The 22,207-nt window shown below is 58.1% G+C and overlaps 1 protein-coding gene across 5 annotated transcripts; it reads left to right on the top strand.

The window, feature by feature from the left end:
• Positions 1-2,297: 2,297 nt before the first annotated feature.
• On the top strand, positions 2,298-17,722 carry PDLIM2 (PDZ and LIM domain 2). Of its 5 annotated transcripts, none has more exons than XR_748197.2 (10): positions 2,298-3,078; positions 4,150-4,244; positions 4,896-5,047; positions 8,258-8,327; positions 8,454-8,599; positions 8,760-8,838; positions 12,763-12,839; positions 13,014-13,203; positions 14,983-15,100; positions 17,143-17,722. XR_748197.2 is itself a non-coding variant. In XM_010365378.2 (10 exons), exons 1-10 carry the CDS (start codon positions 2,331-2,333, stop codon positions 17,318-17,320), a joined length of 1,809 nt encoding a protein of 602 aa, XP_010363680.1. In that variant the 5' UTR covers positions 2,298-2,330; the 3' UTR covers positions 17,321-17,722. The 5 variants fall into 5 exon arrangements, 4 of the variants coding, with proteins under 4 accessions (XP_010363680.1, XP_010363683.1, XP_010363681.2 ...); XM_010365378.2 differs by having other exon boundaries at positions 13,058-13,203; XM_010365381.2 differs by having other exon boundaries at positions 2,298-2,775; positions 13,058-13,203.
• The last annotated feature ends 4,485 nt before the right edge of the window (positions 17,723-22,207 follow it).

Genomic DNA, 22,207 nt, shown 5'->3' on the forward strand with positions numbered 1-22,207 from the left:
GCACCAGGGCCTCTCTGTGTTACCTAACTTGAGCCTCACCATGGCAGGTTATGATTCCATTTTACAGAGGGAGAGACCCAGGCTCTGAGAAATTAAGCTTTCTAGGTCACATAATTATTCAATGCTGAAGTCAGGTCCACCTCACTTCCTGAAATCTACCAAATGCCCAGGCAGCCCTCGCCCAGGGGCCCTTGGAGAAGGAAGGCCATGTGTGAGGTCAGGGACTTCTCTAGGGCGGCCCAGGGTTGGGCCGCTTTTATGTTCTTCCTGGCAATCCTGTCTTCTAGGCCTGTCACCTAAGGCAGGTGTGAAGAGGTGGTGGCTGGAGTGAAAGGTGGTGGTGCCCAGTTCTGTCAGGACAGAGGGGAGGGGCTCATGGTTGACAGGGCAGTGGCCTAGCCCTGGCTGGTTTCTTGAACCTGGGTGCGGCCTGACTCAGCAGGGGTTAAACAGCGGCTGGAAGAATGAGTCCTCCATCCACCTCCATCCTCACCCTGGTCTGGTTCTAAATGGGCAGGTCCAGCCCATCCTGGCCTGGAAACGACCATTCTTCAGAACCCACTGGCCAGGTTGCCGTTCCCCCATCCCAGCTCTTTTTTCATGAACTCCCTGATGCCCTCATAAAACATATCAGGGCTTAGGCCTCCTCTCCCTGGGACAGAGACCAACTCCACGCCCTCTCTTTGATGGAGCGCTGGCACCTCCCGCAGCTAACAAACCCTCCGACCCTGGCTGTCTGCACCACAGTCCTGCCTAAAAGATGCTTCTGTGCCTCGACCTGGCCTGAGTGGGGCGGGGGGGGGGGGGGGGGGGGGGGGGGGTGGTGAAGGGAGGATCAGAGGCTGCTGGGGATGGCTCACTCATGAGAGGGGAGGGCGGTGACATGGCTTACCCAGGGCCACAGAGAGGCTACAAGCAGGACGTGTCCCTTCTGTGCCAGAGTTGTGCCCTGCCTGCATCCGCTGACTTGTCTTTGTGGTGGGTTTTGTGAATTCACAACCCACCCATCAGAAAGCCCTGCCAGATGAACCTGGGGCTGTTTGTAGAGTCTGTCCAAGGCATGCAGGAGGGGCTCTCTGAGGAAATGATTGGCTTTTTTTTGGTTCACTCTCCATTCCCAGAGGCAAGCACAGTGCCTGGTGCTCAGTACTCACTGGTGCTCAGTACTCACTGAATGAATGCTGTTGGAATGATTGCATGGAAGAACTGAATGGATGAATTTCCCTTCCTTTGGGTCCCTTCCCAGGAGTCCCCTCCCCATTTGAGGCAGGGACTCTGTTTGACACCTCTGTGCCATCGTTGGCTTTTGCCCATGGCCAAGCAATTTTTACAACAGGAGGGTAAGCGGCACATTATCCCCATTTTCCACATGGGGAAACTGAGGCCTGGAGGAGCTGAGGAAGTTGCTGAAGGTCACAAAGCCAGTGAGACACAGCTGTGCACTTGGGGGCTCGTGTGTGCCCCCGGGGCTGTGCTCACCCTGCCTGTAGTTGCCTCTTCCCTCAAGAGGCTTCCAGTCTAGTCAGGGAGGTAGAACAGGTGCAATCAGGCCAGGTGGTCATGCCAGGAGGCTGGAAACCAGCCAATGGGAGAGGAGTTTGCACACCCAGGACAGAGGCTGTGGGAGGAGAGAGGCTGAACTGTGAACGCAGGGAGGCTGAGAAGAGGGCACGGGCAGGTGAGGGGCGTGGGGAGGCCACTCTTCACAGAGCGAGCGTGGAGGGAATGACTCACACCTGAGGCAGGCGAGGCACAGCTGCGCCCACAGGTGTGATCCCCTGAAAACACAGCAGCTTGGCAGCCAGAGGCTAAGTGGAGACCCAAGGAGAGGCGGCTCTGTGGCCCTGAGGTCCCCGGGGAGAGGGTTGTCAGGTACAGCTCCTCCTCCCTAAGTTGGCACCTGGGTCCCCTCCTTGGCTGCCCTCTCCTCATCCTTACAGCCTGAGCTCCAGATGCTTGAAAGAGGACGGGGAAGGGGGCAGGAAGCGGGGTGAAGGCCTGCAGAGAGGGTGAGGTGAGGGCCCACGGGAACGGGAAGGTACCAGCCTAGGGGTGGGGGTGTCCAGTGAACCCCCAGCCAGGAGGCTCTCTCTCCATCTCCTAGGGCCCCTGCGGGTCCCCTTTCCAGGCAGAGAAGTTCCAGGCAGAGAAGTTCTGCGCTGGCGAGAAACCAGCGCTCAGGAAGGGAGTTGGCGGGAGGAGGGTGGCCTTGGTTTGGGATTTGTGTGTGTCAAGGCCGCATCTGCGCCAGCTTCCGAGCCTGGAGTAGGTGGAGGAGCCAGATGGACCGCAGACGCACCCAGGCAGCCCACCCTGCCCAGGACTTGGGGATGCGGAGCGGGAGAGCGCGGCCGGCGTGGGAAAGCTTTATGGGGCTGCCCCCTCGGCCGTCTGCGAACTGGGGCGCGGGGCCGTCACTGGACCGGCTCCGCTGTGCCCCGGGCGGTCGGGGGCGTACGGGCGCTCCGGGGAGGATGCGGGCGCCACCGGCTGGACGGCTGCAGCCTGCAGGGGGCCCTGGGGACAGCCTGCCCCATCCCCCCGGCGGGCTCGGGCCAGGTGGCAGCGCCTGGGCTCGCCGCGCGGAGGCGGCGGCTTCCCGGGCCAGGGGCGGCGGCAGGGGCGGCCCCGGGATCACATGGGCGGAGGCAGGTCCCGGAGCCCCGGGCGGGCTCTCCCCAGAGTCGGGCAGACGGCAGCGGGAGCTGCGGCGTCTCCTCGCCCTCTCTCCCTCCCGGGCCTGGGCGCCCAGCCCGACAGGTGAGCGGCAGCCAGGTGAGCGTGCCCACCTGCGCCCCTCCGCGCGGCCCGCCATCCCCGGCGCCCGGTTCCTCTCCGCGCCCCTCTCGGCGCGGGACCCTGGCCTCGTCCCCGGCCCGGCTCCTTGCAGCCTCGCATCGGCGGGGGCGCCCCAGCGGGTTGCACTCTCCCCGGCCGGCGCGCTCCTCCTCCAGCCCCCGGCCCGCAGGGTACTTTGCCCTCAGAGCGAAAGAGGCACCAGAACTGGGAGAGCCGGGCCATCCAGCTGGGCACCTCCCCGCGGCGCCCGCAGCGCGGAGTCCACTGACCGGCTCAAAGGTCTGGGAGTCTCAGGGCGGCCGCCGAGTCGCCAGAGCCGGCCTCGAGGACTGGGGTGGTGGCGGTGCGGGGTACAAAGGCCAGGCCTGGGCCCAAGGGGAAGGCAGCCGGGGGATGGAGCGGACAGACCGCTGGTGCTCTTGATAGATTCTCGCAGCGCTTGCGTCCCCTGGGCAGCCCCAGGATGGGTGCTGGGCAGGGTGGTGCCCAGCCGGGTACCGCGGCTTCCTGCCTGGGTTGGCTCCTGGTTCCAGAGCTAGAGGCTCAGGAAATCCCACAAGGGTCTGTCTGCAGGGGCACTTCCTTGCCCAGCACAGGGGCTGTGGATGGGAGGCCTGTCACCACCGCTGTCTGTTGGGCAGCATCAGGAATCTAGGGTGGGTGTGCCCAGTTTGACAGATGAACCCTGGCCTCCTTGCCCTGGCAGCAGGCCCCTGGGGGAGGTGGGGAGCCTGGTCTTGCCCGTGTGAGCCACTTTGCCAAGAACGAGGTGGGCAGCTAGGAGGCCCATGTGAAGACCCAGCCTCACCCCACCAGCCCCTCACCTGGCCAGTGACTTCCAGTCTGTACTGGTGCCAGCCTGTTCCTCCCGCTTCCTGAGCCCTCCTCTCCCTAGGCCACTCACCAGCCCTCCCCAAGAGTGGAGAGGAAGTACCGTGTGCTGTGGGTTTTGGGGACAGGAAGCAAGGGCTAGTGGGACTGAGCCCTGATGGTGGAGGAGGGGAGATAGAGGCGGTGCTGGCTTCTCCTCCACTTGCCAGCCCCTGCCCCCCATGCTCCAATAAGCCCCCCACCTGGCAGCCTGGGCCGCCCCCTCCTAGGAGTCGCTCCCTGGGCTGAAGCCTAAGGAAGGGAGAACACAGAGGCATGGCTTCCCAGGGTGGGGGGAAGTGAAACAGGGGTGAGGGAGGGAGTTAACCACTTCCTCTACCCACCCCAAAGACCCTGAGTAACTGCTCTAGGAGCTGTCGTGCCCTCTCCTTCTCCCTTTGGCCCCTCTCCTGCTGCCTTACAGTACCCCCAGAGCCGGGTGGGGGCGCGGACTTCACCTCCTGGTCCTGTCTTCCTCAGGTATGGTGCTCACAGTGGATGTGGCCGGGCCGGCGCCCTGGGGCTTCCGTATCACAGGGGGCAGGGATTTCCACACGCCCATCATGGTGACCAAGGTAAGGATGGTGGCTCCAAGAGGTGAGGGGGTCCTGCCAGAAGTGAGGTCAGCCTTGTTCACCCCACTCTGCACAGAAGGCTTGCTTTTTCTGTTTTGGAGCCAGGGACCTGCTGCTGCCTGGTGTGCTGGCTGCAAGGGAGCCGTGGCCCTTTGCCACGGGGATGTGGTGGCCACTTCAGGAACAGACCTTGGGAGTGAAAAGGAACTGGGCCGAGGACAGGGCCTGCTCTTGCCTCCCCAGTTGCCATCCCCACACCTGCAGGCAGCCATTTTGGTGGTTACTAGAACAAGAGCCCCAGAGTTCTTGGCAGTCTCCTCTTGACCCGGGCCGGGCTGGGAGCATTCGCAGGAGGGCTGTGCAGGCAGTCACCTGCAAGGTGTGATTTGCACGGGCAAGGCTCTCTATCCAAAAGTATTTCCAAGCACAGTTCCTGAAATTCTGCCACTGCACCTTCTTTGGGAGGCTCATTAGAATGCCAATGTGGGGGGACAGCTGATCAGTTGGGTGTCATGAGCAGGCAGAGGGACGTGCAGGAGGGTGCAGGCAGGCCTGGGTCAAGCCAGCCTCTGTGTTTCTTGGGTAGCAGAGTGGGAAGTCCCTTCCCCAGGTGGGCCATGGTCTGAGCATGCCAGCTTCTCATGCCTACAGGTGGCTGAGCGGGGCAAAGCCAAGGACGCTGACCTCCGGCCTGGAGACATAATTGTAGCCATCAACGGGGAAAGCGCGGAGGGCATGCTGCATGTGGAGGCCCAGAGCAAGATCCGCCAGAGCCCCTCGCCTCTGCGGCTGCAGCTGGACCGGTAGGGCCTCCAGCTCTGCAGAGCCTGTGGCATTCCCCTTCCCCCCGCCACCCCACGGAGCAGCCGTTGCTCCTGCCCATGGCCTAGAGCTCAGCCCTAAAGCGGCCTTCTTGGGCCCTCTCTGCACCTCGGTGAGAAGGTCCTGGGCTCTGCTTCCTGCAGCAGGGTGGGCTGAGGGGTGTTCCCGTGCCTGGTTGGGTAAAGGTGGGCGCCAGGCTGGACGTGCAGTCACAGGCTGGGCAGGGCGAGCTGGCACCAGCCACCTGGAAGCCCGGGTTTGACTGGTTCCCAAGAGTGTGCAGGGCACAGGGCGTGGGCATGAAGTGGGTTGAAGAGGGGAAACTTCTGGGCTAGGTATGCCCGAGGCTGGTCCCCAGGACTCCTGCCTCCAACAGAGTATGGCCTTTGTTTAGTTCCCAGCTGGAAGTGAGGACTTAGGGGGCTCATTCCTCAGAGCCTGTCTGTTCCTCCCCATCATGGCTCTGGGCCCTGCTGGTGAAGTTGGATTTCCCATCCCGGGCCTTACTCCTAGGCTTTTGAGCCTATAAGCCAAGGTGGGGCCAGGGTGGGGCCTGGAGGCCAAGCTATAGGGGGAGCAGGTGGCTCCCTGGGGTGGGGCTTCACAGTGAGTCACAGATCAGGAATGCCAGGAGATTCCCAAGTCAGGAGAGCCCTCTACACAGGCCTGGAACATGAGTCAGACACCTCTTGCGTCCTGGCCACCCCCACATTGTCCTGCTCTCTTCAGCCCTACCAAGCCCCTCCTTCTCCAACTGCCCTGCCCTGCGGTGTGGCAGAAGCTGACTCCCTTCATGTCGCTCAGGTCCCTGGGTGTTTGCAGCAGTGGGACCCCGAGAAGGAGGGTAGAGAGCACCTCATGGTTTCTGGGAATGAGGTGACACCGTCTCTTCCTCTGGGGTTCTCTGGAGGGTTCAGGGCTCCGGGGAGGTAGGTAGGCCTGGGCTGTAAGTCAGGCCTCTGGTTCTGCACCAGACAAGCCCAGACTCCAGTCTTTTAACTTTTTTTTTTTTTTTTTTGAGACAGAATCTTGTTGCCAGGCTGGAGTGCAGAGGCGTGATCTCGGCTCACTGCCACCTCTGCCTCCTGAGTTCAAGCGTTTCTCCTGACTCAGCCTCCCGAGTACCTGGGACTACAGGCACGTGTCACCACACCCAGCTAATTTTTGTATTTTTAGTAGAGATGGGGTTTCACCACGTTGGCCAGGATGGTCTCGATCTCCTGACCTCGTGATCCACCCGCCTCGGCCTCCCAAAGTGCTGGGATTACAGGTATGAGCCACCGCGCCTGGCCCAGTCTCTTAACTTTTGCTGACGTGCCCCTCACATCTCCGGCCTCCTACCCTCCCAGGTGGCCTCTCTAGCATCAGAAGCCCTGGGGCAGGAAGCAGGGCTCCAGGCTGGAGCCAGAGCCTGCGCTCCCCTCACTCTGATCCCATGGCTCTCCCAGGAAGCTGAGGGTCCTGTTGCCCTACATCTCTAGAAGTAGAAGCAGCCTCACAGCCAGGAATGTGTGGCAGGATGGGACGAGGCAGGCTGTCCCCTAGCCCTGACTTCAGTTACCTCCCACTCAAGGCTCCAGCTGGGTTCCTCTTTGGAAGAGGGTACCCAGGGAGCTGGGAGGGGGGAGCCCCTCTCACTGGTGGGGAGCTGGGCCTGCTTGTCTGGAAGGAGGCAGGTGAGTCTTACCCTTTGTTTAGCTGGGGAGACCCCCGAGGAAGGCATCAGGAGTGACGCTCTCAAAGGCACCCTGGCCTCCAGTGGGCAGGGTGCGCAGCTGGCCCAGTCACCATGGCCTCTAGAACTGGAGGCAGCTCACTTTCCCTCTCTGGGCTTCAGTTTCTCCATGGGTTAAAATATAAAGGATTATTTCTATGAAATCAGTAATCGGGCCGGGCGTGGTGGCTCACACCTGTAATCCCAGCATTTTGGGAGGCCAAGGTGGGCAGATCACCTGAGGTCAGGAGTTCAAGACCAGCCTGGCCAATGTGGCAAAACCCCGTCTCTACTAAAAACACAAAAATTAGCCAGGTGTGCCGGCGGACACCTATAATCCCAGCTACTTGGGGGGCTGAGGCAGGGAGAATTGCTTGAACCCGGGAGGCAGAGGTTGCAGTGAGTCATGATTGCGCCATTGCACTCCAGCCTGGGAGACAGAGTGAAACTCCATCTCAAAAAAAAAAAAAAAAAGTAATCTTCCCCCATATCAATCTACAAACCCGAGGCTGGGCGACATCAGTGACAAAGTCCAGAGGGCAGGATAATGTGAGGACTCTAATAAAATTGCATGTTTGAACTTTCTGATGAAGTTATATACATTCTACTTTTTAGAACCAAACTATCCTTTCTTTTTGGGGAGTGGGTTTTGTTGTTGTCGTTGTTTGAGATGGAGTCTCTGTCGCCCAGGTTGGAGTGCAGTGGTACAATTTTGGCTCACTGTAACCTCTGTCTCCCAGGGACGGGCAGTTCTCCTGCCTCACCCTCCCAAGTAGCTGGGGTTACAGGCATACGTCATTATGGCCTGGCTAACCTTTTTTTTTTTTTTTTTTTTTTTTTTTTTTTTTTTAAGTATAGACGGGGTTTCAGCTTGTTGACCAGGCTGGTCTTGAACTCCTGACTTCAAGAGATCCACCCTCCTCAGCCTCCCAAAGTGCTGGGATTATAGGCGTGAGCCGCTGTGCCTCGCCTTGGTGTTTTTTGAGACAGAATCTCGCTGTGTTGCCCAGGCTGGAGTGCAGTGGGGCAATCATGGCTCACTACAACCTCCGCCTCCTGGGCTCAAGTGATCCCCCCACCTCAACCTCCCAAGTAGCTGGGACTACAGGCATGCTCCACTATGTGCAGCTACTTAAAAAAAAATTTTAGTAGTGACGAGGTCTTCCTATGTTGCCCAGGCTGGTCTTGAACTCCTGGGCTCGAGGGATCCTCCTGCCTTGGCTTCCCACAGCGTTGGGATGACAGGCGTGGGCCACTGTGCCTGGCCAACTGTCCTTTCTTTGAAGAAACCATGGTGGTCATTGATGATAGTTGTTTGTCTTGAGTTTGAGAAAGTTAAAAGTTGACAACCTGATGTCCAAATTTTCTGTAGCTTTTACTGGTGTTGAGAACCAGATCTGGGAACAGTTTTGGCCTCTTTTGGGGATTGTTGGGTGCAGGGCCCCTGTGTCACTACCTCCCTCTGTTGCCTCCTCAGGTCTCAGGCTGCGTCTCCAGGACAGACCAATGGGGACAGCTCCTTGGAAGTGCTGGCGACTCGCTTTCAGGTAAGCTGGTGCCCTCCCCTGGGAGCCTCAGCACCCTGATCACTGGTGCATGAGAGTGAGGCCCGAGGGCAGGGCGGCCTTGGTGGGGCAGCCCTGCCTTTCCTGACATGGCCACTCTCTCCACAGGGCTCCGTGAGGACACACACTGAGAGTCATTCCTCCCTAAGGTCCTCCTACTCTAGCCCAACCTCCCTCAGCCCGAGGGCTGGCAGCCCCTTCTCACCACCACCCTTCAGTAGCCCCCTCGCTGGAGAGGCGGCCATCAGCCGCAGGTGAGCACGCCCATGGGTGGGCACCTTGGTCGCCTGGGCTGCCAGCTCCAGGCTGGCTTTTTGGAGTCGCAGGAGCTCTGCTCAGCGGAGCCTGGGGAAGCATCCTCCCTGGGCAAGCTGGGGGTGGCCCCAGCACACACTGTCCCTTTCCCACTTTCAGTTTCCAGAGTCTGGCGTGTTCCCCGGGCCTCCCTGCTGCTGATCGCCTGTCCTACTCAGGCCGCCCCGGAAGCCGACAGGTGAGGCTCTGTAGGGGAGGACAGGCTAGAGGAACAGAAGCACCTCCTGTTCCTGTGGGTTGCCAGTGCCCCAGGACTGCAGGCAGCCAGGCCCACCTGGGCAGCCAGGGCCTCCTTCGCCTGGCGTCAGGCATACTCTGCTCCTGAGCCAGGGAGGCCACGCTTCTGGTTGTGGGCCACATGTGCTGTGCCCAAGACCTGCCTGGCAGTGCCCAGTGGCCTGTCCATCTCCTGCACCCCTCTAACCACCCCTCTCCTCTCCCCTCATCCCCCTCCCCTCATCCCCCTCCCCTCATCCCCCTCCCCTCATCCCCCTCATCCCCCTCCCCTCATCCCCTCCCCTCATCCCCTCCCCTCATTCCCCTCCTCTCATCCCCCTCCTCTCATCCCCCTCCTCTCATCCCCCTCCCCTCATCCCCCTCCCCTCATCCCCCTCCCCTCATCCCCCTCCCCTCATCCCCCTCCCCTCATCCCCCTCCCCTCATCCCCCTCCCTCATCCCCTCCCCTCCCATCCTGCTGGCTTCCTCCTGCCTGTGTGTTTCTCTTGGGCTGCGGCTGAAATAGTTTCGCTGCTGTTGTTGGGATGATTCCCTTTAGGCTCTGGCTGCATCTCTTGAATACATTCCTCCCCATTCCAAGCCCCGGGCCTGCCCGACTCCCACCCACACCCTCCTTTCCTCCTCTGACTCAGCCCAGAGATGCCCCAGTGGGACTGCGGTTCTGCCTGGAGCTGCTCTCGGCTGGTTCTGTCTCCTCCTCCCCCCACCCCCAATCCGACCAGCTCCCCTGGACTCTCTTCCAGCCAGGTCTCAGTGGCCACTGGTGACAGCCTAACCCCCTTCCTGGGTGGTATTTCTCCTCTTCAACAGTGGGGGATGGTGAGGGAGTGAGGCAGCCAACAGCCCTGGGCCGCAGCTGCTGGGGACGGCATCGGGGGCACGTCCAGCCTTTGGGGTGATGGGGATACAGCCCAGCTGCTGAGCCCTACCTTTGGGTTGATTCTGCATTACAGAAAGCAGAGCCTTTGAGGGTGGCCAGGGAGGGCACTAGAACCCAGGGGCTCCGGAGGAGGAAGGAGCAGGATCTTTCTGGCGTGGGGAGTTTGGGGGCTTCCGAAGAGGGGCTCCCTGGTGACCTGCTGCATGCCCACCCAGGGGCCAGTCTGGCGTTGTGGTCATAGAGATGTATTCCACGGGTCCCCTTTGTTAAGGAATTGAAGATGCAGTTGTGGAGATAAGGCAAACTTGCAAAACAATTTTGGAGCAATTAGGCACTAAGCAGTGTGGTATTAATTACAAAAGCAGGAGGCATTCTGGTGGGGGAGTTGGGGAAGGAAGGCTGTGTGACGAGTATTGCTGGACATTGGAGGTGGCGGCGGGAGGGTTTAGGGAAGGATGAGCAGGAGGCCCGACACGCTGGGAGATGGGGAAACAGTGGTCCAGGCGAGGCCTGGTATACTGGGGCTGGGGGATTTTTTAGGGGGAAGCTTTGTTCTGAGATAAGCCAGGAATGAGCTTGTCTCAGGGCTAGTCAGTGTTAGTCCTGGCTCCTTTCCACAAAGTCTCTGGCGAGCTGTGGTCTCAGCAGGACCACATGCTCAAGGGCAAGCCTTCCTGAGCTTCCCCCTCGTGTTGCCCCCAGTCCAGGAAAATGAACGGTGTGGAAGGTACAGAGGCATGGATCCCAAACCAGCGGCAACACCTGAGAACTTGTTGGAAATGCAACTTCCCAGGCTCCAGCCTATACCCGCTGAGTTGGGCATGGGGCTTGCGGGTCATGTGTCCAGAGCTGGATGTGGGGAGACCCACCTGGGTTGGTCCCACCTCTGCCATAACGACTTGGACCAGTCCCTCTTCCTCTCCCTGGGCCTCAGGTCAGACTAGACGCTCTGAGTTCCCTTCTCTGACCTTGATGACTCTGCTCATTCCTTCAGCAAATATTTGTCGAGCAGCTGCTTCATGTCAGACACTCATCTGGGCTCTGGGGACGCAATCGTGGAAAAACAGAGTGACACCTCTGACCCTATGGAGCTGACGTTCTGGTCTACAAATGAGGCTGTGGTCCCACAGCTGCCTCTTGAGAATCACTGTGTAGCTGGGTGCTGTAACATGCGCCTGGAGTCCCAGCTACTCAGGAGGCTGGGGCGGGAGGACTGCTTGAGCCCAGGAATCCAGACCCAGTTTGGGCAACATAGTGAAACCCCATCTCTTAAAAAAAAAAAAAAAAAAAAAAAAAAGTCACTTACACTCAAGAGTCTTAAAAGTTCTAAGAAGTCCCATGAGAAAGAAACCCACTTAATTTTTCTTTAGATCCTAAACTTGTTGAACAGCAAAATTTCTCTTCTGTGAAGGCAAGGGTCCCTAACTCCTAACCGCCTGGGAGGAAGGGAGGGAGGAGAAAGGCATTGCCTCTCTCAGTGGGGGAGCTAGGCTCCTTCTCTGGGCCGGGCAGTCTGGTGGGAGTGTATGGGAGGAATGCTGTGAGCTAGAGAGGCAGGAGTGCTGTGTCCTTGTGGCCTCCTGACATGGCCAAGGCTGCAGAGAGCCGGAGGCCCAGGACGCCCTTATGGTGCCTCTGGAAATGACAAGTTCCCTTTGCTGGTAATCACATGCCTTGGTGAACAGAGGCCAAGTGGCAAAAGCCCCTCTCCCTCTGGCTGGGAATGAGGACTTGCCTCATGGAGGGATCCTGGGCCGGTGCCCCAGGCAGGGCCCATGTGGTCTGTCTGGAGATGTGATGTGGCTCTTGAGTACCTGCAGAAACTATCTCTAGGTCCTTCAGGTGACCGCACAGCCCCAGGCAGTTGCCCTGCAGCCCAGGTGTGGAGTCCCAGCCCTGCCTCTGATGCTTCAGGTGGCTTAGACCAGCCACTTTGGCCTTCTGACCTGCAGTCTCCTTACCTATAGAATGTTTTACCGAAGAACCCTGAGAGCAGAGGCATGTGAGGGGAACTGCTGGTGGGGCGAGGGTCTAGGGCTGTTTGCTTAAGATCCAGAAGTTTTTGCTTTAGCTTAAGGATTTATGCAATTTTCCATCTAGCTTCATAATTCATCCATGACTTTGAATTTTAAAATGGAGAGAAGTTGGCTTCCCAGGAAATGGTGCCCCTGGCCCTGGGCACCAGCCTGCCTGGCTGTCTCCAAGGCTCACCTTCCCAGTGGCTGGTGCAGGCTTCTGGAGCTCAGTTGAGTCCCATTGGGGTGGCAATGGAAAGGGAGCAGGGGAGTGGGGAGTACAGAGATGCAGGCTGGAAATCGGCCTCCAGGAACAACGGTGAGGTTGAAGGTGAGATTTCCATGTTGGGAGCACATGTGAGAGCCCCAGATAGACAGGACACACCTGGAGATGGGCATTGCTGCCAGGGTGTGGCCCAGGGAGGGCTCGGCTGCCCAAAGCTCCATGGGGCAGGCCCAGACCTCCCAGCAGAGCAGGGACAGGCTGGTCAGCCTAGACCCCCGCCTCTCGGGAGAGGAACCAGCTCTCCTTGGGAAGACAGCCTCTGCCCCCGCTGGCCCTGGTTCCCAGGGGACCTCGACCCCTTACTTCATCCCTTTATGTTTCTATCTCCTCAGTGTAAAAGGGCAGCATGCTTCCTCTCTGCTGGTTCTGTGGGATCGGAGCCAGGCCCCAGTGTGCAATGTCTTTGCACACAGATAATAGCGTGTGTGACAGAGGACTCTGCTAGGCTGTCACCTGCTGCCTTCCTGCTGCCTGGTCCCCGGCAGAACCCACATGCCTCCCTCACCCTCTGGACCCTGGCAGTCTCTGTGCCCTGGCTCCAAGGGAAGGGGCAGGGGTCTTCTGGTCGGTGAGGGCCGGGGGCCCCCTGGTGTCGGGCCTGGGAACAGCCGGGCTAGGCCCTCCTGGGTGTGTTGGTCCAAGGCTCCGGCCCTGACTCCTCCCCGACTGCCTCCTCCCCACAGGCTGGCCTCGGCCGAGCTGGCGACTCGGCGGTGCTGGTGCTGCCGCCTTCCCCAGGCCCTCGTTCCTCTAGGCCCAGGTACCAGCAGGCCCAGAGGGTCGGGTGGGGTCTTGGAAGGCTGGGAGGGGCAGGAGGGAGATGGGTTTCCCCGAGAGGGATGGGGTCCCCCAGCCCCAGTTGGTTCCTCCACCTCCCAGATTCCTCCCCTCCCCCACTCTCTTCTCCTGTCCTCCACCCCCTTGCTTGCCTAAGCCCCGACAAAGGACCCTCATTCCTGGCTGCCACCCACCCAACAGCGTGGACTTGGAAGGGGGAAGCCTCCTCCTGGACGAGGACTCGGAAGTCTTCAAGATGCTCCAGGAAAATCGCGACGGACGGGCGGCCCCCCGACAGTCCAGCTCCTTTCGGCTCTTGCAGGAAGCCCTGGAGGCTGAGGAGAGAGGTGAGGGCCGCGGGGGCTGGGGAGGGGAAGGAGATTCCCTCCCGTATCCCAGGCCCTGACTGGAATGGTCAGTGAACCAGTGTTCTTAAGTGCCTGTGAGGCGCTCACCCCGGGACTAGGCATGGAGCCCAGCAGGGCGCGAAGCCCCAGACCCTGCCCTTAAGGAGCTGAAGGTCTGGGAGGGTCACCAGCGTGCTCCCAGACAGTAGTGGGCAGTAGCTGGCTGGGATGGGAAAGTGTCATTAGAGTGATAAAAACGGTGGCGGGGCCTGAGGCTGGGCCTCCAGGGAGGGCTTCTTGGAGGAAGAGGGATTTGACTTGGCCTCTTGGCCTCAGAAAAAAACATCAAGACTTAAACAGCATTAAGATGTTGGCAGGAAGCACTGTGGAAGGTGGAGGCTGGCGGCCAGAGGGCTTTGGGGTGTGGGAGCGAGAGAATGGGGGCCTGATAGCATGGCAGGGCACCAGTGGAGGCCAAGCCCCTGCAGTGAGGGCCCTCAGGAACCAGACTGAGGAGTGCCCTGACCCAGGAGAGCCATTAAATACAGATGCCAGGTGAGCAAGACATACGGAGGCTTGCCAGAGTTCAGTTATTCATGTGACAGACACTGACTGTGTCCATCCGAGGGACCAGATGTGTGCAGAGTTTGGGGATGGAAGGTGGCCATGACCCCACTCCTGCCCTTGGGGAGCTCCGTTCACTGGGGCAGACAGGCCTGGCCAGCTCCCATGGAAGTGGGCGCTGCTGTGGGGGTTCCTATAGACGCTCAGCACCAATGCCCTTTAGAACAGCAGGGAGAAGGGGAGGGAGGCACCATGACAGGCAGGAGAGTGACCAGACAGGCTGCATAACTCATCCATGACTTTGAATTTTAAAATGGAGAGAAGTTGGCTTCCCAGGAAATGGTGCCCCTGGCCCTGGGCACCGGCCCACCTGGCTGTCTCCAAGGCTTTCCTTCCCAGTGGCTGGTGTGGGCTCCTGGAGCTCAGCTGAGTTCCATTGGGGTGGCAATGGAAAGGGAGCAGGGGAGTGGGGAGTACAGAGATGCAGGCTGGAAACTGGCCTCCAGGAACAACGGTGAGGTTGAAGGTGAGATTTCCATGTTGGGAGCACATGTAAGAGCCCATGTGGACAGGGTACACCTGGATGTGGGCAGGTAGCTGGTTCTAATGCTGATGTTTAGCTCCAAGGGGCATTTGCAGAGGCATGGGGGTGGGGTGAGAAGGTTTGGAGCAAATCTTATCTGTTTTGACCCTGAGGCCTCAGAAGGTCCCAGGAGGCAGCACAGGGAGAGGGCAGTGCCTTTGCCAAGGGAGCCTCAGCGTCCTTAGCTGCAGGCAGGGGTGACAGCTGCCCCATAGCCCTGGGCTTCATCTTCATGTGGCTTGAGAGCTCACATGCGATAATGCATGGAAAAGCCCTTTGAAAGCCACACCGAGGCATTGCACTCCTGTTGCCATCTCGGGTTATTATCTAATCACACTGTCACTACTGGGTCACTAGAGAAGGGAGCGCCTGCTTCACCTGACATGTCACACACTGAGCACAGACGGCCCCAGGTGGGCAAACTAGGCCTTGTACTTGCCTTCTTCATGCCCTTGCCCAGCTTCAGCCATGGGTCTGGCAATATCACCTTCCTCCTTACCCAGTGTCACCGTCAGCGTGACTTTAGGGGTCCTCTTATAAGGGTGCTTTCCAAGACCACCACCTTAGAGCATCTTTGGGAGGTTGCTGTGGTTGGTGGGCTCTCACCACGTGTCTATCTGCCCTGCCCTCAGGTGGCACGCCAGCCTTCCTGCCCAGCTCACTGAGCCCCCAGTCCTCCCTGCCCGCCTCCAGGGCCCTGGCCACCCCTCCCAAGCTCCACACTTGTGAGAAGTGCAGTACCAGCATCGTGTGAGTGTGGAGGAGGGTGGGGGACCTGAGCCTTGGCAGGGGAGTGGGGAGGGGGACAGAGCACTGGATACTTTCAGGAAGGGCCGGGCCCATTGGGCTAGCACTGGGCACCCGGTCAGGGACCCTAGGGGAAGCAGTGTCCCACAGCTTTGGGGGCATTAGTTACAGGCTTCTTAGGAGCCTGTGCTAGCTGCTTCCGGCTGCATCTCCTCCGTCTCCCTCTCCTCCTTTTCCAATCCCTTTTGATTTCTCTTCGATAATGTCAAAGCCTCTGGAGATCTACCTGGAGGTACAGCACATCCTCCTGGAAAATCTTGATTTTTTTTTCCCCCTTCCTCCCCCTTTGGAGCAGGCTGAATTTTCCCAATGTGGCCTCATTTTTCTTGTTTTTCTTTTCCTTTTTTTTTTTTTTTTTTTTGAGACAGTGTCTCATTCTGTTGCCCAGGCAGGAGTGCAGTTGTGCAATCTCGGCTATCTGCAACCTCCGCCTCCCAGGTTCAAGCTATTCTCGTGTTTCAGCCTCTCGAGTAGCTGGGACTACAGGCGCCTGCCACCACTCCCAGTTAATTTTTGTATTTTTAGTAGAGACGGGTTTTCCCCATGTTGGCCAAGCTGGTCTCGAAATCTTGACCTCAGGTGATCCTCCTGCCTTGGCCTCCCAAAGTACTGGGATTACAGCTGAGCCACCGTTCCCAGCTGAGGTGGGCTCATTTTTCTCATTGGGTGGCATTTATAATGCGACCACATTCTCTGGAAGGTTGCTGAACACCCTCCCGTCCCCCTCCCCCAACCCCTCTCTGGTAAATTTCTGAAGTGTATAGCATGGGAGGGGCAGGTGATTGACTTTAGGCAAATCCCTTAAACTTTCTGGGCTTTAGTGTTTTCATCTACAGAGTGGGAGAATATCCAGTCCCCTTGCTGTGCACAGATAGGGAAAAAGCATGTTTTCCATCCTGGTTCTCAAAGGTGTATGTGTCGGGTCCCTTGGAGGATTTGTTAAATGCCGATGGCTGGGCCCACCCCAGAGCCTCCACTCCAGGAGGCCAGCAGGCCTGAGAATGTGCATTTCTTATGAATTCCCCAGTGATGCCGATGCTGCTGGCTGTGGGACCCAGGACCACACTGAGAATCACTGCTCTATGAAAAATCCAGGCAATGTGGGACAGACTCATCGGTCTTTGTGTGGGAGGAACAACTTTTTTAAAAAAACTTTAATATTTTTAATAGAGTTTCACTCTGTTGCTCAGGCTGGAGTGCAATGATGCCGTCATGGCTCACTGCAGCCCCGAACTCTTGGGCTCAAGCGATCCTCCCATCTCAGCTTCCTGAGTAGCTGGGACTACAGGCGTGTGCCACCATACCTGGCTAATTTTTAAATTTTTTGTAGAGATAAGGTCTTGCTGTGTTGCCCAGTTTGGTTTCAAACTCCTGGCCTTAAGTGATCTGGCCATCTGGGATTCCAGGCGTGGATTACAGGCGTGAGCTACTGGGCCTGGCTTTTTTGTTTTTAAATTAGGTGTCCCAGCAGTGGCAGTGGTGGTGGGGGTATGTGTGTGTTAGGGGGTTCATCAAAGTGAGATTCCTGTGTGCTGCTTCAAGAGTCAAGTCTCGGGCCGGGTGCGGTGGCTCACGCCTGTAATCCCAGCACTCTGGGAAGCTGAGGAGGGTGGATTATCTGAGGTCGGGAGAGCAAGACAATCCTGGCTAACACGGTGAAACCCCGTCTCTACTAAAAATACAAAAAATTAGCCAGGTGTGGTGGCACATGCCTGTTATCCCAGCTACTAGGGAGGCTGAGGCAGGAGAATCGCTTGAACCTGGGAGGTGGAGGTTGCTGTGAACTGAGATCACGCCATTGCACTCCAGCCTGGGCAACAAGAGCAAATCTCCATCTGAAAAAAAAATATATATATATCAAGTCTCTGAGAAGGCTTTGGGCTCTATCCAGATCCTGACGCTACAGTGGGGACCAGGGCCCCTGGGCGTGGTGGCCTCCTGCTTGGTGCTGCGGCTCTGAGCTAAAGCCTCTCCCTCCCCTGCAGGAACCAGGCTGTGCGCATCCAGGAGGGCCGGTATCGCCACCCAGGCTGCTACACCTGCGCCGACTGTGGGCTGAACCTGAAGATGCGTGGGCACTTCTGGGTGGGTGACGAGCTGTACTGTGAGAAGCATGCCCGCCAGCGCTACTCCGCCCCTGCCGCCCCCAGCTCTCGGGCTTGAGCCCGCCATGCCCTCAGCCTGCCTCCCTGCTGGGCCAGGGTCATGCCTGTATAAGTTGGCATGGCAGGGACAATGGTGGGCAGTTGCTCTTACATGAGCTAAGTTTGGAGACCTGAGGCCCCTTTGTCCTCACTGGATGGGCCAAGGTCTGGGACCTGTGTTGGACTGTGGGAGTCTTACCCTCACCTTGCCAGGCCTCTCCCCTGCAGGACTGGTATTGCACTAGTCTGAGGTGGCCACTGCCTTTGATCAACCTTTGTGTACCATGGTCTAAGCAGGGTCGAACACAGAAGTGGAAAGGAGAGAGGTGGGCCAGGGGCTAATGGTGTCACTGTATAAAGTTTTTGACTTATGAGCTGTATAAATGTATGAATATGGACAAAATAAAGTGGACGTCCCTTCCTTCTCTTTCCTACCGCCAGCCCTGGGTATGACCTGCTCCCACCACTGGGTGGAGGGTCTTTATTTATGAAATGTACATTTCTTCTTATTTTCCCTCCCTCAAATCCTACCCCTGCCAATTGCCTGCACCTCCCATTTCCCATGGAACGGCCTTGCCTCTTTTAGGTTGGGGGTCATGGTGTTCCTTAATCTTTTGGTAAAGATGCCTGTTGTACAGGAGGACCCTTGTGCTATGGAGGGAATGAGGTTGTCACTGGAAGCTTTGGAGGGGATGGTGGAGGGTGCCAAGCAGAGGGACAGGAGGAAGACCAGGAGACCCATCCAGCCAAGCTGGTGAGACAACCTGTGACCCTGAGGGCCGGCCACCCACCAAGGGTTGGGCCCCCAGGGCCATGTTGATCTACTGACACCTTCCACTTCTTTCCTGGGAGACTCTGCTGGCTTCATTGGTGATGGATTTAGAAGGGGGAAAAGAAAAGGCAGGGTGGCTCAGGCTGTAGCTGCAGGTACTGGGGAGGCCTGAGGAGCCCTTGAGCTCAGGACGTTGAGGCTGCCTTAAGCTATGATCATGCCACTGCATTCCAACCTGGGAGAGAGAGAGACCTGTCTCTTGAAAAAACAGGAAAACGAAAGCATGTGGCCAGTGCCAGGTGAACTGCCCTGGGGTGCACTTGAGTTGAGGCAGGGGACAGTGGTCCCCCTGCCAGCCTAGGATTTTGGGCCTGATTCACCCACTACCCCTAGTGCTAGTCCCAGAGGCTGCTGTGGAGGGGGCAGCCCCAGCTTTCTTTTCAGAGATCAAAGCTGGGCTTCCCAGGGTGCCTGGCTGGTCCCTGCTGCCAGCTTTGTGCTCTCTGGCTCTGGTGGAAGGAATCTTGGCGCAGATGTTTGTGTTGCCTCCTCAGGCACCTGTAGATATAATTTACACCATGATATCATCGTCTCACCTATTGCCTGGATGGCTGCCTGAGAAAGGTCTTTATTTTTACAGAAAAGATCAAGGCTGTCTGGCTCAGGAATCTATGGGTCCCGGGCGCTGGTCAGAAACGGGGTAGCCTCTTTGGCGCCACCTAGTGTCTAGTGCAGCCCATGGCGGGGCCCATTCACGGGGCAACACTGGGCTTCTGGACACAGTGGGAGTACGGAAGGATACAGCATTCCTCATGCCTTCCTGGAGGTAGAAGGCCAGTGGCAGCGACTGAGATGGCATGAATGAATAAGGGGACGTGGTAGTGAGCGCTAAGGGCTACCTTGGAAAGCACGGAGGAGCGTCCCGTGAGTTCAAAGCAGTGGCCATGATGCAAAAGGAGGGCTGGGTCTTGGAGAGGTGGAGAAGAGGAATGCCGAGTGATGGGGTGGCTGCTGGAGGGATGCTTAGCTCAGAGCAGTGGCCGATGGGAACACTGAGATAAGACTGGAGGGGAGCTGACAATGCCAGAAGTGGTTTGAACTTCCCCTTGAGGCTCTAGGGACACTTCGTTTTGAGACAGGGTCTTGCTTTATTGCCTAGGCTGGAGTGCAGTGGTGCAATCTTAGCTCACTGCAGCCTCCACCTCCCAGGCTCAAGAGATCCTCCTACAGCTTCCCAAGTAGCTGGGACTACAGGAAGGCACCACCACACCCAGCTAATTTTTAAGTTTTTTTTTTTTTTTTTAGAGATGGGGGTCTCGCTAATTGCCCAGGCTCGTCTCGAACTTCTGGCCTCAAGTCATCCTCCCACCTTGGCCTTCCAAAGTGTTGGGATTACAGGCATGAGCTAACCTCGCCCAGCCTCTGGGAACACTTGGAAGGTTGTAAGCAGAGAAGTGACAGGTTGGAAAAGATGGTTTGGATTACTGCTATGGATAGATTCCCAACTGTATGTAGCATGCCATACTGGGCCAGCAGTGTCATGGGAGTGGAGGGGGAGAAGTGGGGAGTGGGGACATGTGAAATGATGGGTATTCTGTGAGGTGTCGAATGCCTTCCAAAGGCTTTGTAGGTTCCAGCTCACATCCCCCTCTGGCCCTTGTTCTTTGGTGTGGCAGCCAGCTCTCCTTCCAGGGGTCCTGAGTATTTTAGCACCAGGTTTTTCTGCAGCCACACAATCAGCCTGGGCTTGAGAGCAAACTCCCCTGGAAGAACGGAGTTATGAGTTGGTCAGCAGAGGAGGCTGGGGACAGGCAGTCTTTGGTCTTTTACCTCTGACCTTGTCCCCACCCTAAGCCAGCTAGCTGCATGCTCCCACTCCCTCTGCCACACACTGCCTGTGTTCCCTGGACTTTGTCCAGTGCGGTGCCCTCTTCCCTTCTTGCATTGTGGAGATTAACTGAAGTGACAGGTTAGAGTTAGAAGTGGCCCAAAGGAGCATCTGATACAACCCCCTTTGGTTAGAGAAGGGAAAGTGGCTTTTCCAAAGCTGCACAGCTAGACAGTCATAATGGCTAAGTTCTGGGGGTGCTTTTGATGTGCTAGGGATATTTTCAATGCTTTAACTCACTTAACCCTCACAACCCGAGATAGGTACTGTTATCATCCTCTCTGCAGATGAGGAAACCGAGGACCAGGAGGTTCAGTAAATGGTCCAAGTACTCCCAGCTAGTAAGGAATGGATCTACAGCCTGCTTCCCGGATTTCTGGCTTGTGGGGGGCAGAGTTTGTCCCTTTGTCATCAGAGGCAGCCTTCCGGGCACAACTCTGGCCACCTCTGGTCACAACTGGAGGTCACCACAGCCCTTCCCAGCCCTCTCTAGGCTCTCAGCTTTGTACTTCCTCCTACAGGGACTAGCTCCAGCTGAGTTTGCAGGAAACCCACTTCCTGAAGCCAGGACTTCCCCATGGGAAGTGCAGGGGCCGCTGGACACCAGTGACCTCTGCCTGAGGGCTGACTCTGCTCTGGACACTGTGTCTCAGGAACTCAGGGCAGTGGCTTACCTTGTCAGGAGCGCGGAGGGGCTGCCCCTCCCATTCCTTCTTCAAGCATCACTCAGTCCTGGCCTGGTTCTAGGCTTGGGGCTGTGGCTGCCACAGGAAGGGGGGTACCCCCCTACTTTGGGTGTTGGGTCAGATCCTGCCCCTGCGCCTCACAGGGCTCAGGTTCCTCTGAGCTGATCCTGGGCTAGGACGTATCTGTGTGGGGAGGGGGGAGGGGTGCGCCATGGCCTGGAGGGGAGTGTGTGTTGGGGTGTGTGTGTGTGGAGGTTCTTTTGAGTCACACACAAAGCATTGTGCTGAGACACTGCATTCCTGCTGGCTGGGCTTCCTGTTTCCAAATGCATTCCTGCCCCAGAGTCACCACAGAGACTGTTTGGAATCCTGCCCCACATTCTCCAAATTCAGGGCGCGATCTGGCAAAGGCTCCCTCCCCCACCCTCTTACTTTGGAGGGAGTCTGGGCTCCCTCCTAACCAGGGAGGGCTGGCAGGGCTCTGGCACGGCAGGGAGTGTGATGCCACACATCTTCTTGGGCTTGTATAAGGCAGTTCCTGGAGGCCCACCACTCTGGTTCTCTCTGCCTGTGGGAAGCAGAATGGGTACTGTCTAGGAGGACTGGGCTGGGAGGGGCAACCCAGAGGACCCATGGCTAGCAGGGAAGGGCCTGGGCTTGAACATGACTCTGTCGAGACATGGCCAGCAATTCCAGCACTTGGCTGTCATTCAGCCGGCCTGTGCAGGGCTTGGCCGTAGGCCTCAGTTTCCCCATTTTATAAAGTTTTAAAATCTGATAGTTCGTGGCTGTCTGATAAAGGCTCCTGCAGTGGGTGTTTGGGGACTGGTTCCAGAAAGGAGCAAGGGGAAGGGGATGCACAGACGGTCTTACACCTCCCAGTTAACAGCCACTTCCTTCCAGTGGCTCTGGCTCCAGCCTCCCCCCTCCCCTAGAGGTCCAGGTGCAAGTCTGCACGTCCGCCAGCTCCCTTATCTGCCTCCGGGGGATTTGGGTCCTGCTGGGATTTTTCCAGTCCTGTCCCCTCCCTCTAGAGGAGGTGCTTTCCTTAGAGGCCACCAGCCCCAGTCTGGTCACCAGGCTCTCTCTCATCTCGCTTGGGTTCCTTTTAGGATGGGGAGTGAGGGGTGGAATCCCACGGGCCAAAGGCGGGGTGAGGTGGGAACAGGGGGATATTTACACTTTGGCCCAGTCTCCAGGCGGCTCCCAGCTGGCTCGCGTCTTTCCAGACCCTGAGACCTAACCAGTCCCCAGCTTTAGGAAGCCAGGGACGAGAAAGAGGCACGGGACCGGGAGGGGGTTCAGATCTAGCCGAGGACACACACATGTTCTGCAGTTGTAAAGGATTCCCCGGTGGGCAGGAATCCTTTCCCCTCCCATCGCCCAAGTTTCCGTGCGGCCAAGGGACTGGCCCCAAGCCACACGGCTGGGGAGCACCAGGTGCCCGCGTCCTGGTCAGGGCTCTTCCCACCGCCGGCACGTGGGGCTCCCATTTCCTTCCGGGCTCTTGTCCGGTCCTCCAGCCAGCCTCGGCTGTAAGTCCGCGGCAGGAAGACAGAC

This window comes from Rhinopithecus roxellana, chromosome 9 (genome assembly GCF_007565055.1).
Source record: "Rhinopithecus roxellana isolate Shanxi Qingling chromosome 9, ASM756505v1, whole genome shotgun sequence".
In the NCBI taxonomy this organism is placed as follows: Eukaryota; Metazoa; Chordata; class Mammalia; order Primates; family Cercopithecidae; genus Rhinopithecus; species Rhinopithecus roxellana.